This window comes from Erpetoichthys calabaricus, chromosome 8, assembly GCF_900747795.2.
Source record: "Erpetoichthys calabaricus chromosome 8, fErpCal1.3, whole genome shotgun sequence".
NCBI lineage: Eukaryota > Metazoa > Chordata > Cladistia > Polypteriformes > Polypteridae > Erpetoichthys > Erpetoichthys calabaricus.
The window spans coordinates 149,206,402-149,220,222 of NC_041401.2; the positions used below are offsets into that span (position 1 = coordinate 149,206,402).

The window sequence follows — 13,821 nt, forward strand, 5'->3', positions numbered from 1 at the left end:
CTGGGAAAAGACCCTGTAGTTTTTGTGTTGGTGCAGGATGGCTTAGAAAGACAGATGAGCCAGAATCAATGTACCATGGGCCTTCTTCAGCTGAAACTTATTGAAAGTGAAAATTTTCCCATTCTGTATCTGTGGATGTCAGATCCTTAATTAATCATTTGGGATGTGTAGAATTCTGGACTTATCAGAGAATTGTCTTACTAGAGAAGTAACATGATCTGGGTGAAAGCCAGTCTTGGACCCCAACATATTTAACACATGCCAACATTAAAGAAGCAGAGTGTATGTGTGTGTGTTTATCAACATTCATAATGTGCATTTTTCCTGTGATGGACTGCTATCCCCCATTGGTTTAAATTGTTAATGGTATTAAATGCTTCCAGAATCAATTAAATATATAAAGCTTATTCAGAAATTGAACAGATATATACTATATTATAGAAGAGGCAACCTGTATCTCTGGATTATTCATGTTACATTGTACATTTGGTTGAAGTCTGTCTTTTTTGTCATATTGTGTTTGGAGCAATGCAGTGCCTGCTTAATGTTTTAGCTACTTTTTATTTTCTCATAAAATGGCTTCTCTAAAGTTCTTCAAGTGTGAATTAAGCAGCAAAGCCGTAGCGATGTTGCCTTTCATTCAAAATGCAGACTGAATATTCATGTGTACATAATAAAGTGGGAAGGGGAGATTTTATAAGGGACAAGTCAAAAAAATTCACATAGCACATTACCAGAGACTGTTTCAAGTGAAAATTTGTCAATTAAAGAATGCAATAAAGCCAGTTCTGGGTTACTACTACCATCTGTTGGTCGAATGACATTGTGCAATTTGTAACCATGTGGTAACATGTACTGTGACTGACTGATGCTGTGCAGTGGGTTCATTTGTACACTGTATTTACACAGCGTGTTATTTTCCTTGTATTTGTTATTTATGTTAGTGTTTTATTTTGTTTCGTTTGTTTTTATTGTGTTTATTTTGTATAGTTTACCATACTGATATTTTATAACTTTACAAACTAATAATACTATAATATAAAACATATAGTTTTAGAGGAGTTATTTTAAAACTCATCTGTTATGGTTTCTTCAGGTATACCTTTTGTCTTGATCCTGACCCTTGCTGGTTATTGTCTATAATACTGGTCATCTGTGCAGCATTCCTTAGGAAATCTAGTGTGGAATCAATACAACAAAGGTTAGTTAATTTGTTTTGCTACTCAGTATTTGCCTTCTGTGTGCATCTTGAATTTATTTTTTGGTTTGTATATGGCACTTAATAATAAATAAATAAATATCTTTATTGTCATTGTAACAAATACAACGAAATTAGGTACAGTCCCTGCAGTGTCAAAATATGAATAAATATAATTACAAAAGGATAAAATGACATAAGTTAGAACACAAACATTCAACATAAGACCTTAATTGCACATGAACACTATTGCACAAGATGTCATCTTGCACTGCTGCATTGGAGGTGATTAGGTGGCATTCAGAGCCCTAATAGCAACAGGGAAGAAACTGTCATTCAGTCTATTAGTCTTTGTTTTGATGCTCCTATATCTTTTACCTGATGGCAACAGTTGGAACATGTCATGAGCAGGGCGTGAGGAGTCTTTTAGGATGTTTTCCGCTTTCCTGAGGCAGTGAGAGCTGTGCAGTTCATCCATAGAGGGTAAAGAACAGCCAATGATCTGCTGGGCAGTCTTTACAATCCGCTGAAGTGTTTTCCTCTGCGCTGTTGTGCAGCTGGAAAATCACACGCCGAGGCAGTAGAACAGGATACTCTCAATAGAGCAGCGATAGAAGGACACCAGCAGTTTTTGGGGGATGTTATTTCCCCTGAGGACTCTCAGGAAATAAAGTCTCTGCTGAGCCTTCTTCGCCAGCTCAGCTGTGTTCACACCCCAGGACAGGTCTTCCATGATGTGGACTCCCAGGAAGCGGAAGTCTGACACCCTCTCCACACAGTCCCCTACAATGTAGAGTGGTTTGATGTCCGTTTTCTTTTTCCTGAAGTCCACAATGAGCTCCTTGGTCTTAATTGTGTTCAGGAGCAGGTTGTTGTCAGTGCACCATGCTGTCAGCCGCTTCACTTCGTCCCTGTAGGCGGACTCATCCTCCCCAGAGATGAGCCCCACCACAGTGGTGTCGTCTGCAAATTTGACGATGGTGTTGCTGTGGTGGGCGGGAGTGCAGTCATGTGTGTACAGCGTGAAGAGCAAGGGGCTCAGCACACAGCCCTGAGGAGAGCCGGTGCTGATGCTGATGGCCGAGGAGATGTTAGGGCCCACCCTAACCCTTTGTGTGTGGTCTGTCAGGAAGTCTTTAATCCATATACAGGTGGAATATGGGAGTCCCAGGGCTAGTTGCTTGCACACCAATCTGTGAGGGAGGATGGTGTTAAAAGCAGAGCTAAAATTCCTAAAGACGAGACTGCGTAGCTCCCCTGGTGCTCCAGATGGGACAGGGTAGCATGGAGAGCAGCAGCAAGAGCATCCTCAGTAGACCTGTTGGCAAATTGGTGTGCATCAAAGGTGGGAGGGATGAAGGACATGGTATGACTCCGGACCAGCCTCTCAAAACACTTCATCAACACCAGGGTGAACGCTACTGGCCGATAGTCATTCAGGCAGGTTATGGGTGATTTTTTTGGTAAAGGGAGTAAGATGGAGGATTTCAGACAGGGAGGAACTGAGGCCTGGGACAGTGACAGGTTAAAGATCTTTGTAAAGACCCCAGCCAGTTGCTCTGCACAGTGCCTCAACACATGTCCAGGGACACTGTCGGGACTTGCTGCCTTCCTAGGATTAACAGCCTGGAGTGAGCGTCTCACCTCGTGTTCCTCCACCCTAAGGGAGGGGGTGATGTTGTTGTGAGCTGCTGCTGTGTGTGTAACGGCTACCTCTGGTAGTTCCACCTCAAAGCGAGCAAAAAAGTGGTTCAGCTACTCTGCTATTGAGGCATCACCTTCAGCAGCTCCATGACTGGTCCTGTACTTGGTGAAGTGTTGGACTCCCTGCCAAACCTGCCTGCTGTTATTACTGTCCAGGTGCTCCTCAATCCTTCTTCTGTAGTCCCTCTTAGACTTTCTGATGCCTCTCTTCAGGTTGGACCGTGTCATCCTGTAGAAAACTTTGTCACATCACCTAAAGGCAGTGTTCCTTTCTTATAGCAGCCACTGAACCTCTCTTGTCATCCAGAGCTTCTGGTTTGGATAGACACAGATATGTTTCTCCACTGTGACAATGTCAATGCAGGTCTTGATGTAACACCATACACTGTCGGTGTAGAGTTCCAGGTCTGGATTTTCAAAAATGTCCCAGTTAGTCCTTTTGAAACAGTCCTGCAGCTGTAGAGAGGCGTCATCAGGGCAGGTTGTGATGGACCTTGTGGTGGTAACAGCAGATTTGCGGAGTGGGGTGTATGAAGGAATCATCAGCAATGACATGTGGTCATACTGGGCCAGGTGTGGAAGCTGTTTAGCTCTGTAGCCCAGCTTGATGTTTGAGTAGTCCTTGTCTAGTGTGTTGGCTACTCTAGTAGCACACTTTACATTCTGGTGGAGTTTGGGGAGCACTGCTTTTAAATCCACGTGATTAAAGTCCTTAGAGGCATTCATCAAGATGGTTAATATTTATTTTCTCACATGCATATTTAATGGTTTCACTATGATGTCTTCCTCCACACCATAAACTCATCATTCTTGACTTTAGTGATTATCACAGTTTTTATCATAAAGCAAAACTCTACAAAACAATTTGCACAGTTACAGTCCATTGAATATATATTTGAGTGAATACAGAAGTAAAATGAAAGAAGTTCTTTGGGGGAAGGCCCAGTATCAGTACCAGGCTTTGAAGAGGTTGATAATACAGTAGTCGACGTTGTTTAAGTAATTTCCCCTCCATTCAAGATGTGAGCCCCGTGACTGGCTCTGATTCCTGAAATGGCCTGAATTGCCTCAAAAGATTGCATATTGTACCCTTTTTAGTTAGCCAATAAAAGGTGTCATTTTGCTTGACTTCTTATTATTCGCTAGAATACAAATGGAATTCAAACACTGACTAACTGCAGAAATTAAGCAGTTCAAAGTGAACGTAACTTTGAAACTCGAGGGATAACACTATTCTGTTAAGACTGATTTAACAGTAGAATAGGAGCAAGTGGAATGAAATCAAATATTTGAAAAATGTATTGATAAGTAATATCAGTGATAGTTGGATGTAGTTTAAGATATATTAGCATCTGATATCAAGAGACATGCAACTGAGACAAATCACATTAGTTCAGTGCCAGTAACAGTTAGCCAGATGTTGTATGGTAAGCCTAAACAGCTGAAGAACCACACTCGGAGTGGTGAAACATGATGAATTCCCAGATGCACCTGACCCAGCCTAAGAGAGGTAATCCAGTGTCCTGGATCTGCTGCAGCACTGCCTTGTACACCCCAAAGAAAGGTAACTAGGGGGCAAGCCAAACCATAATATGTGCCCAAAGTGACTCAGTTGGTTCCTACTTGTTCTGAAGTCACAGTAGTTTGACCCCAAAGTCCTCTGATATTTTTGTTGTGTCATGATCCTGTCATAATTTGAATATGTTTTAAATCAGAGTCACAAATATGGCGAAAAAGGGATGTGTGGCCTATAAAACGTCCCACAAAGCTAGCCAAAACCTTCACAGAACTGCCTAGGAAAGACCTTATCACAGGTAGCCAGCCCCAAGTAGTATTGGCAGGGTTCCAGTTTAGCAGGCCCAGAAATGGGAAGCTAGCTGTAAAAGTTCAAAATACTTAAAATAGTTAAAACGTATACAAAATGCCCTTAAAGGAATACTGTCAACCTTTGATCTGAACAGACAAATCCAAAATAAGAATCTTTATTGCAAAAATGCCAAACGAAGCCCAAAAACTGAGAAAAGTGGGTGAAAAAAGGCAAACCAAGGGTAAAAAAATCCCATCCGTATTCCACAGACAAATCTGGAAATCCACAAAACCAGAAAAATCCAATAAAAACAATACTTAGAATAATTAACTTTTACAATTTTCATTGACAACCTGAGGGAAACTGTATGGTCCACCAAAATATAAAGGTTTATGGCAGTATCGTGTGAAGTCAAGGTAGACTATCCTCTTGGATGGTCTACAAAGCACAGAGCACAAGGAATATATAAAAACTTAAGGTCACAGTACATAAATACTAAATAGTAAACTTAGCAGAAATTTCTTCAAAATATGTAAAGTAATAATTCAAAAACAATGATTAAATAGTAAATAAACATAAGGCAAATGAAAACACTGTAATGTAACAGAAGATTTTTGACATTACAGTTTTCATTTTTGTACTTTTTGTGCCATTTTGCAAACATCATACCCTTTCAATGTCATATTTATTAATTTTTGTTTAGCTTTTTCTGTTTAGATACCATGTTTGTAGTTTGTTTTTGTTGAACATGCTTAACTGTTACTTACATTACTGTTTTATTATCTATGAATTGTTACTTGTTATTACCTGTTTTTTCACATTGCTTTGACTAATGGATAGGATGAGGCTGGATATGTGAATGTATGTTAGATGAAGTTTAAAAAAATGTCATGTTTTCCTGATCAGTAATATACAGTCCCCTCCCCAATTATTGGCACCCTGGTGAAGATGGGTAAATATACAAAAATCACCTTTTTTTATGAATTACCTTAATATCACACTAAAAAATGAGAAAAATCATCCTTTAACTGAAGTAAATTTATTCTAAGAAAACATAATTTCTCATCAAGAAATAATTATTTTTAACAAAACCACATGTGCCGTGATTATTTGTACCCATGCATTTAATATGTTGTTCAACTTCCCTTTGTCAATAAAACAGCACTGTGTCTTCTCATATAACGTCTTATAAAACTTGAAGAATATTGAGCAGGGAATCTGAGACCATTCTTTTTCTGCAGAATCTATCAAGATTATCATCTTCTTCTGTGCACTTTCCTCTTCAGCTCACCTCACAGGATTTCAATGGGGTTTAGGTCCAGGGACTGAGACACCCATGGCAGAAGCTTGATTTTGTGTTGATATGGACATATGTTTTGGACAGTTCTCCTTTTGGAAGATCCAACAATGACCAAGTTTTTAGTTTTTTTGAAAAGGGCTGCTAGAATTAAATTTAAAATCTCCTAGTATGAAGTCCATGTGTCATGTACCCTAACAAGGTTGTCCGGGACTTTGGAGGATAAACAGCCCAACATCATCGGTATAGCCATCCTTATTTATACAACAAAAGCACCCTGAGGTTATGTTGTCAAAAGGGCAGCGTTTTCATTTCATCTGACTATATTGAACGTGGTTCTAATCAAAGTTGCAGTAGCGTTTAACAAATACCCGGCACTTACTTTTGTGGTTAAATGACAGGGAAGGCTTTTCTGGCATTCCTTCCAAACAATCTTTTGACATGGCGATGATATTGGTTAGGGCTGCACGATTAATCTTTTTTTTCTCATGATAACGATATTTATGACCCACGATCAGTTAATAAATATCGTCGCGATTTTACAGTATAAATACCAAACTGTTTTTTATGGGCTGAGTTTACAGATTGGACTGCGTCACTATGACGTTACTGCGTCTAGATTGCAAGCGCTTTCTGAAGCAGTAGAAGTCAATAGCAGCAATAACAGTCAGTCAGAATAAACATATGATGGCGGAGCAACGTGAGGAAGGTGCAGAAGTGCGATCGTTAGTTCCTAAAAAGGGGTCATACTCAGTTGTCTGGAACTATTTCGATTTCGAGGAATGTGATGTTGATCAGGTACGAGTCTTGTGCAAACTTTGCTCCTGTTCCGTCCAAACGTCCCAAGGTAACACAACAGACCTCATCAACCACCTTAAAAGCCACCACAAAGTACACTATCAAGAATTTCAACGACTGAAGGCACAAACAGCAACAACAAAAAATTACCAGCCATCCACAACACAGACAACAATATCAGGGACATTGTTCAACGCAATACCATATCTGCATAGCTCGCAAAGACAACGGGAAATAACAGAGGCGATCACGTACCATATAGCCAAGGATATGTGTCCAATAACCACCGTAAGCAGTGAGGGGTTTAAAAAAATGATCGCAACACTTGATAAAAGATATAGCATTCCCTCACGCAACCATTTTTCCAATGTTGCGCTGCCCTCGCTGTATGCGAAATGCCGAAAAGAAATAGAAAGAGAAATTCTCAGGCTCAGCCTTGAATATTTTGCTGCCACGACCGACTTATGGTCAAGCAGAACTGCAGAACCGTATTTGAGCTTGACAGTTCATTTTATTGACAGCGAGTTTGAGATGAAAAGCAAGCTTTTGCAAACTTCGTTTTTCCCACAAGACCATACAGCGGAGTTTATTGCAGTCGGTCTCAAAGAAGCGATGTCCGCTTGGGGCTTGGTGGAAGAAAGACTTGTGTGCATCACAACGGACAACGCAGCTAATATGATTAGGGCAGCATCTGTGAATAACTGGCCGAGGCTACACTGGTTTGGTCACAGACTTCATTTACCAAAGGAATAATCGTCATTATTAATCGTGATAAAAATTTTGAGCAAAATAATCGTGATAATCATTTTTTCTGTTATCGTGCAGCCCTAATATTGGTGACTTGTAGTGACTTGACAAACACTTCTTTTTTCTGTGTTTCTCCAACAGTGATCCTTGGAATGATTCTTCTTTTTTTTATATTTCTATTACCATCCTGCTCCCTGTGCTCACAGACAAAATAAACGTGGGTCCTCTTCCAGGCAAACTGCTAACAATTCTAGTTGATTTGAACTTTTGAATTATTGTCCTAACTGTAGAAATGAGAAAGTAGCAATTAGCAAATATTTTATATCCTTTCTCTGACATGTGAAGGTCAACACACTTTTCTCTAATTTGAGTTGTGTGTTCTCATATCATTACCATGATGATGAATGAATAAGGCAAGTTGGCCTTTGTGCTACCTCATATTTATACCCCAGTGAAAGAGAAAGTTTAAATTACTGTACTCCTTTAAAGTTTCTAGATACTCTGATCAACTTAAAAAAAGTCAGATATAAATTACAAAAATGTTTCGGTTGCGCTTTGTTCATAAGAATTTTTAGGGGTACCAATAATCGTGATGCATGTGGTTTTGTTAAAAATAATTACTTCTTAATGAGGGATTTTTTTTCTCTCAGAATTTGCTTCAATTAAAGGCTGGACTCCTTGCATTTTTTCAGTACAAGATTAAGGTAATTTACCAAAAGGAGGCTTTTTTTTTGTTAACTCAGGTGTGTCAGCAATTGTGAAGGGGACTGTATGTGTTACAATTTAAAGAAAATAAAACCAAAAAAGACAAAAAATTGAAATCTTTTGCATGTTGAATCTTATGATACTTTTAGGAAAATGCTTCTTGGGTATCAGCATACAGTATGATTTAATTCATTACTAAGAGTGATGATTCCATGGTGTTCATTCAAAAAAACACTTCTAATTTAAAGTTGAATTGGTTGTTGTCAAACCATGCTTATTTTCCTTTTAGTCTTTTGAGATGAATTTATATGTTTTGTTGTGTGACAAGCCTGTTCAGTGGATCTATTACTTCTTTCTGAAGATAACCTTAATAACATTGGGCAGAGGAGGTGTTATATTGCTGAGGAGGAAAAATCTGAACTTTTTTTAATCCATTATAAAATGATTATGTGAAATAACTGACATGTTCTGTTTCACAGCAAATTGTTGAAAGTCAGCTCCAGAATTCAGCTACCTCTGGCCATGGCAATGCTGATTTTCACAATGAATCACCTCTACAGAATATCCTATTTCATCACCTTCACCTTAGGCTTACATGTACTCAGTGGCTTAATTTAACCAACTGCGAAGAATCTTGAGTTTGCACACGTTTGCCTGATACCAGGAATCTTCAGTGAGGAAAGTAAATTTAACATCTTACAGCTCTGATAAAACTGGAGTTTCTCATTAAATTTCATATATGTATTATAAAAGAATTTCATTTAAATGACTTTCTCTCAGGAATTCTCAGTGAAACTCGACGATTAGGTGTAAAGTAAGTTCCTTGTACCAATTCTTTTTTTTATTTTAACAAAATGAGAAGTGCATTTCTTTAATGCAGCTTTATGTTTACATTGTACAAATGATTAATATGACAGCAGACTTGTTCTGTATTGTTTCCAGTGACCTTAAAGGAGGCCTAACCGAGAGAAGTTCATGTTATTATTAATATATTAACATTGTACTAATTGAACTTATTTAAGCAATTGTCTCCAGCAGCACTTCACATACACACTAGTAAAATTTTTATTTCTTGCCAGTATATTGCAGGGGAATGAGAAAGTGAAACTAAGTGCAGAGAACTGTAATTCCTATTTTCAAGAAACCACAGATTAATTTCAAGAAGTTACAGATTATATTTATTTTAAGTCCTGAAATAACCTGCACCTTTTACACAACAATAATTAAATAAAGTATAATTTATTTTTATCACATTGCACCAACAAATTTCAAAATTGAAAATCATTTGTACTTTTGTAAGTTCATCTCAAATCTGAATTTGCTGTTCTGTATTTGAGTTGTATACTGTAATTACTTATTTAGAAATATGTACTTGTTTAAATGTTTTCTGTACTGAAAAAGTGAACTGATTTATTGCAAGATATATCAGAAGATTTCCAGGAGTTCTTGGTATTGAATTCATGTTTGATTTTTGAGTGTTATATTTAACATTTTGTGTCTGTTTTTGTTAGTCTTTCATATATATATTTATTTTTCATAAAAAATAACCAATGGTTGTATAGTATTAATGCTGAAAGTACAATCATTTCTTATAATTAGGAAATCAGAACATTTGCTTTCATGAATCAGATATTTTTGCCTGTAGTAACTCACAGATTTTTTGTATGTGAATCCAAAGAGTGTGCCTGTTTGCATATTTGGTATCTAGTGACTATTATAGCTGTGTATTCTTGAAGGAATCTATCTTTTAAAATTACTATTGTAAATTTGATGTGTAAATTGAGAATGTGAGACCAGGGCAAATTTTGCTATTAAGAGTATATACATGAAATATGGTTACTGGTACCGTAATCAGAATGTATGCAGAAAAAATGTAAAAATCTATACATTTTAGAAGATTTTGGCACAAATAAAAGCAATGTTAATACATTACATTATAAATTGTAAATAAAATTGCTAATTATACAAACACTTGCATTTACCATCAGAACACCAGCAATTCCTTACATAAAGTTTTATAAATATTTAAAAGGAATGCTAGTCCATTCTCTGTTTTACACTGACTTAAATTGTTAATGACCTTTTGAAACTTATTTATAAGCTAGTGATGACACAGAACCATCTAGATCATGCTTATGACCTATCCAAGTCTTAACTGACATTAAATGTTTACCAAAAACACAAAACAGTTATTTTTTCAGGATCAAACAAAATGCTAAACATTATTTTGCACTGTTTTCAATTAGACTTTATCCACTGATCAAACTGTTCTTGTTTTACACAAGTTAACATAAAATTTTTACAGATAATTTCATATCACGGTGCCTTGAAAAAATAGTTAAATGTTTCGAATGTGCTAATCTTGTAACAAGATGATACAAGTGTGCCCTTGTAAAAAGAGATGCAGTAGTTTGACCAAGTAGGTGTTGCAGCTGTTTGAATTGCTTTTGAAATATGAAAATGTTAATACTGATGAAAATGTTTCATTTTCTACTTTGTCCTTTTGTGTGAGTAGTAATAACAATCTGTATAGTATATACAGTATAGTTTATTTCTTAAATGAAAGCATCTTGAAGATATGTCGGCAGTATACGGGATTAAACTGAAACATATATTTACAAATGACACGAAGGGTTTCTTTATAAAGATTAGGTATTTGGGCAGTCCAGACATACTTGTAGTCGCATTGCTCCTGTAGACTGGGACTGTTTTCTAAATAGATCCTTGCATCTCTTTCTGGGGAAGACCTTGATAATACTCTGACATAGCTACTGTAGAAAGTAAACTCTGAGCCTCCCTCTTTAGCTTGTTGTCACCATGACCCATAACAGGACAAATGGGATAGAAAATAAAAAGAATGATCTCCTAGATTAAGCCATAGATTGATACTGTAATTATGCTACTTTAAGAGATGTCAGATATTTTCAAGTTACTGTCTACTTAAATACTTCATCACTGTGATAAAAGCATCCAACAGCCATGTTGAGGACATTATTCATTAGTGCCTTTTGTAGAAATGCTACGTATTAATCTAATTCCTTTCATTTAATAGTTTTATACTTGTTTTTGTTTAGTTTACAGTGGCAGAAAAAGTGTGTGAACCCTTTGGAATAACATGTCCTTTGCATTAAGTGGTCATAACATATGATGTGATCTTCCTTTTTCATGTAAGTCTATGTCATTGTCCTCCTCCTTGGCATCACCCAACTACTATTTACCTTCTACTGGCAAACAGCCACCCTGACATTATCCCATAGGATACCTTGATAAACATGGGAATTCATTTTCCCCTGGAAGATGGCAAGCCGTCCATGTCCCAGAGCAGCAAAGCAGTGGCTTCCTCCTTGATGTCCTGTCATGAACAGCATACCCATTCAATGTTTTGTGTATGGTAGACTCATGAACAGAGATGTTAACCTGTTCTCATGACTCCTTCAAGCCTTCTCTGAGGTTCTTCTTTACCTCATCTGCATTGTGCCTTTCAAGACATCTTGGCTGGGCACCTCCTTCTAGGAAGAGTTATTTAACTGTGGACTGATAACTGTCTAAACTCTTTGAAATTAGTTTGTAACCCTTTCCAGATTTATGCAAATCAACAACTGTAATGGGATCTATTTTTAGTGAGCATGGTTTACACCAGCAGATGCTTCTTGTGAATAGGAAACAGAAACTATTTGAGTATTTTTTTTTGTCATAGTAGAGCTAAACCACACCCCCAATATTATTTCTTTGGTTGGACTCCAGGTATGCCAACTCCTGACTCAAGTTAGCTTTTGTTGAAGTCTTCAAGCTAAGGGTTTGCATACAGTTTCAGCCTACACCAGTGTTTGAATGATGTGTTCAATATATACTTGAACAATATAACAATGTGTGTGTTATTAGCTAAAACAGATTGTGTTTGTTCGTTATTCTAACTTAGATGAAGATAAGATGGATTTTAAGACACATTTATACATTAATGTTTTTTCCAAAGGGTTCACGTGATTTTTCTTGCCTTTGTATGATAGGCAGAAATTATAGGTGTTAAATATACTTTGGATGGCTTATAAGATAATATTGATACAATAAATGAGTGGATATTGCCTTATTACTTTACTAAGAACTGCTTTATAGGCCAAATTGTGCCATGGAGAATGAAATTATTCTACAAAACAAACAGATTATAATGTTGTATGTGGCTCCATATTATTTACAGTAGTGTGTTTATAAATACAGTAAATCAAAAGTAATGTATGTGTATAAGTGGTTTATATAGCATTTGTAATGGACATTAGTGCTTTACTGCACTTATTTTTCTGCTTTAATATGAGTAGGAAGTGAAATCTTCTATTTCAATCAAGAATGGTTATTTTTGATGCTCTGACTCTTAAACATTTTGGTTCCTTTAATTCAGCATTTGATATTTATGTTATATCTTGTTCATTACAATATTTTAATGAGAATTACTTAGCTTTTTTGTTTTTATAAAAGACTGTGTAAAACAATGTGTTTTTTTACATATATGTATTATTAAGTGCTGTGCATAAAAATGTATAATACTTTGTAAGGAAGTTCTAATTGTAATAGAAATATTAGAATATGGAATTTTTTGTTTTATTTTTATGTTTTATTTTAATGTGATAATATGTTAATATTTTTTAATTTTGCTGTCATTCTTTTTGAACGATATAAAAGATTTAATATACAATTTCAGAAATGTAATGTTAAAGATAAGTCAGCAAATTTTGCTAAATCAAAGTAGCAGTCTGTGTGATTAAGGAAACAGTGACATACTTTTCTTATGGAGGCTTGTTTCAGAAAAAATAAATTAAAGAGCAACAAAGAATCATAAATGATATGGGGTAAAAATAATAAGGATGGCATTCATCTCTGTAGTTAGAAGTAAAATAATACATTGCATGATGTTTAACACTAGAATTACCAGAGCCTACGAAAAAACTCGTAGATCCATACCACCTTAAATCGCTTCACACCTCTCCATCAGCATCTTTTGTCCTGTAAATATGTCAATAAGCAGCAAGCAGCCTGCTAGCACATCCCCCACCGCCGCACAGTTTTCTCAGCTCAAGTCTGTTTACCTGCGTGTCAGTTGCTTGGAGTTGTATAGAGTGAGAAGTCAAGCAAAATTACACCTTTTATACATACTATATCGTTATTTGGAACACATGCATTTCATGTGTGTTCCATGTCTACAACAATCTATGTACAGTAAACACATTGTTAAAACAGAAATGTTTTTCATGTTTTAGTAATAATTGACAAAATGTAGACATGAAGTGTATAATGTGTTAAGCCTGAATTCCAAATATCAAATAAACACTTTCACAAATGGTACAAATATAACAGAACAAGTGCGCTTCGATTCAAGAATATAACTGTAGAAAAATAACCCGCGTTAGGGCGCGACATTGACACACATTTGTTACAACCGCTTCGGTGGCGCAACGGTATCAACTGTTGACTGGTAATCAAAACTTCACGGGTTCGATCCCGGACGAGTCTGTTTTGAGAAGTGAGCTGCTCTTACTATTTTAGAATAAAAACATACATTTGATTTCAGTCTGT

At 36.5% G+C, this 13,821-nt stretch overlaps 1 protein-coding gene across 1 annotated transcript in view; it reads left to right on the plus strand.

Moving 5' to 3' along the window:
- Positions 1-9,737, plus strand: part of pgap1 (post-GPI attachment to proteins inositol deacylase 1) — a 319,938-nt gene extending 310,201 nt beyond the window's left edge. Inside the window, exons 26-27 of the mRNA XM_051930514.1 lie at positions 1,097-1,201; positions 8,736-9,737. Of these exons, the coding sequence (XP_051786474.1) occupies positions 1,097-1,201; positions 8,736-8,874 (244 nt within the window). The 3' untranslated portion in view covers positions 8,875-9,737. The remainder of the gene's footprint in view (positions 1-1,096; positions 1,202-8,735) is intronic.
- The last annotated feature ends 4,084 nt before the right edge of the window (positions 9,738-13,821 follow it).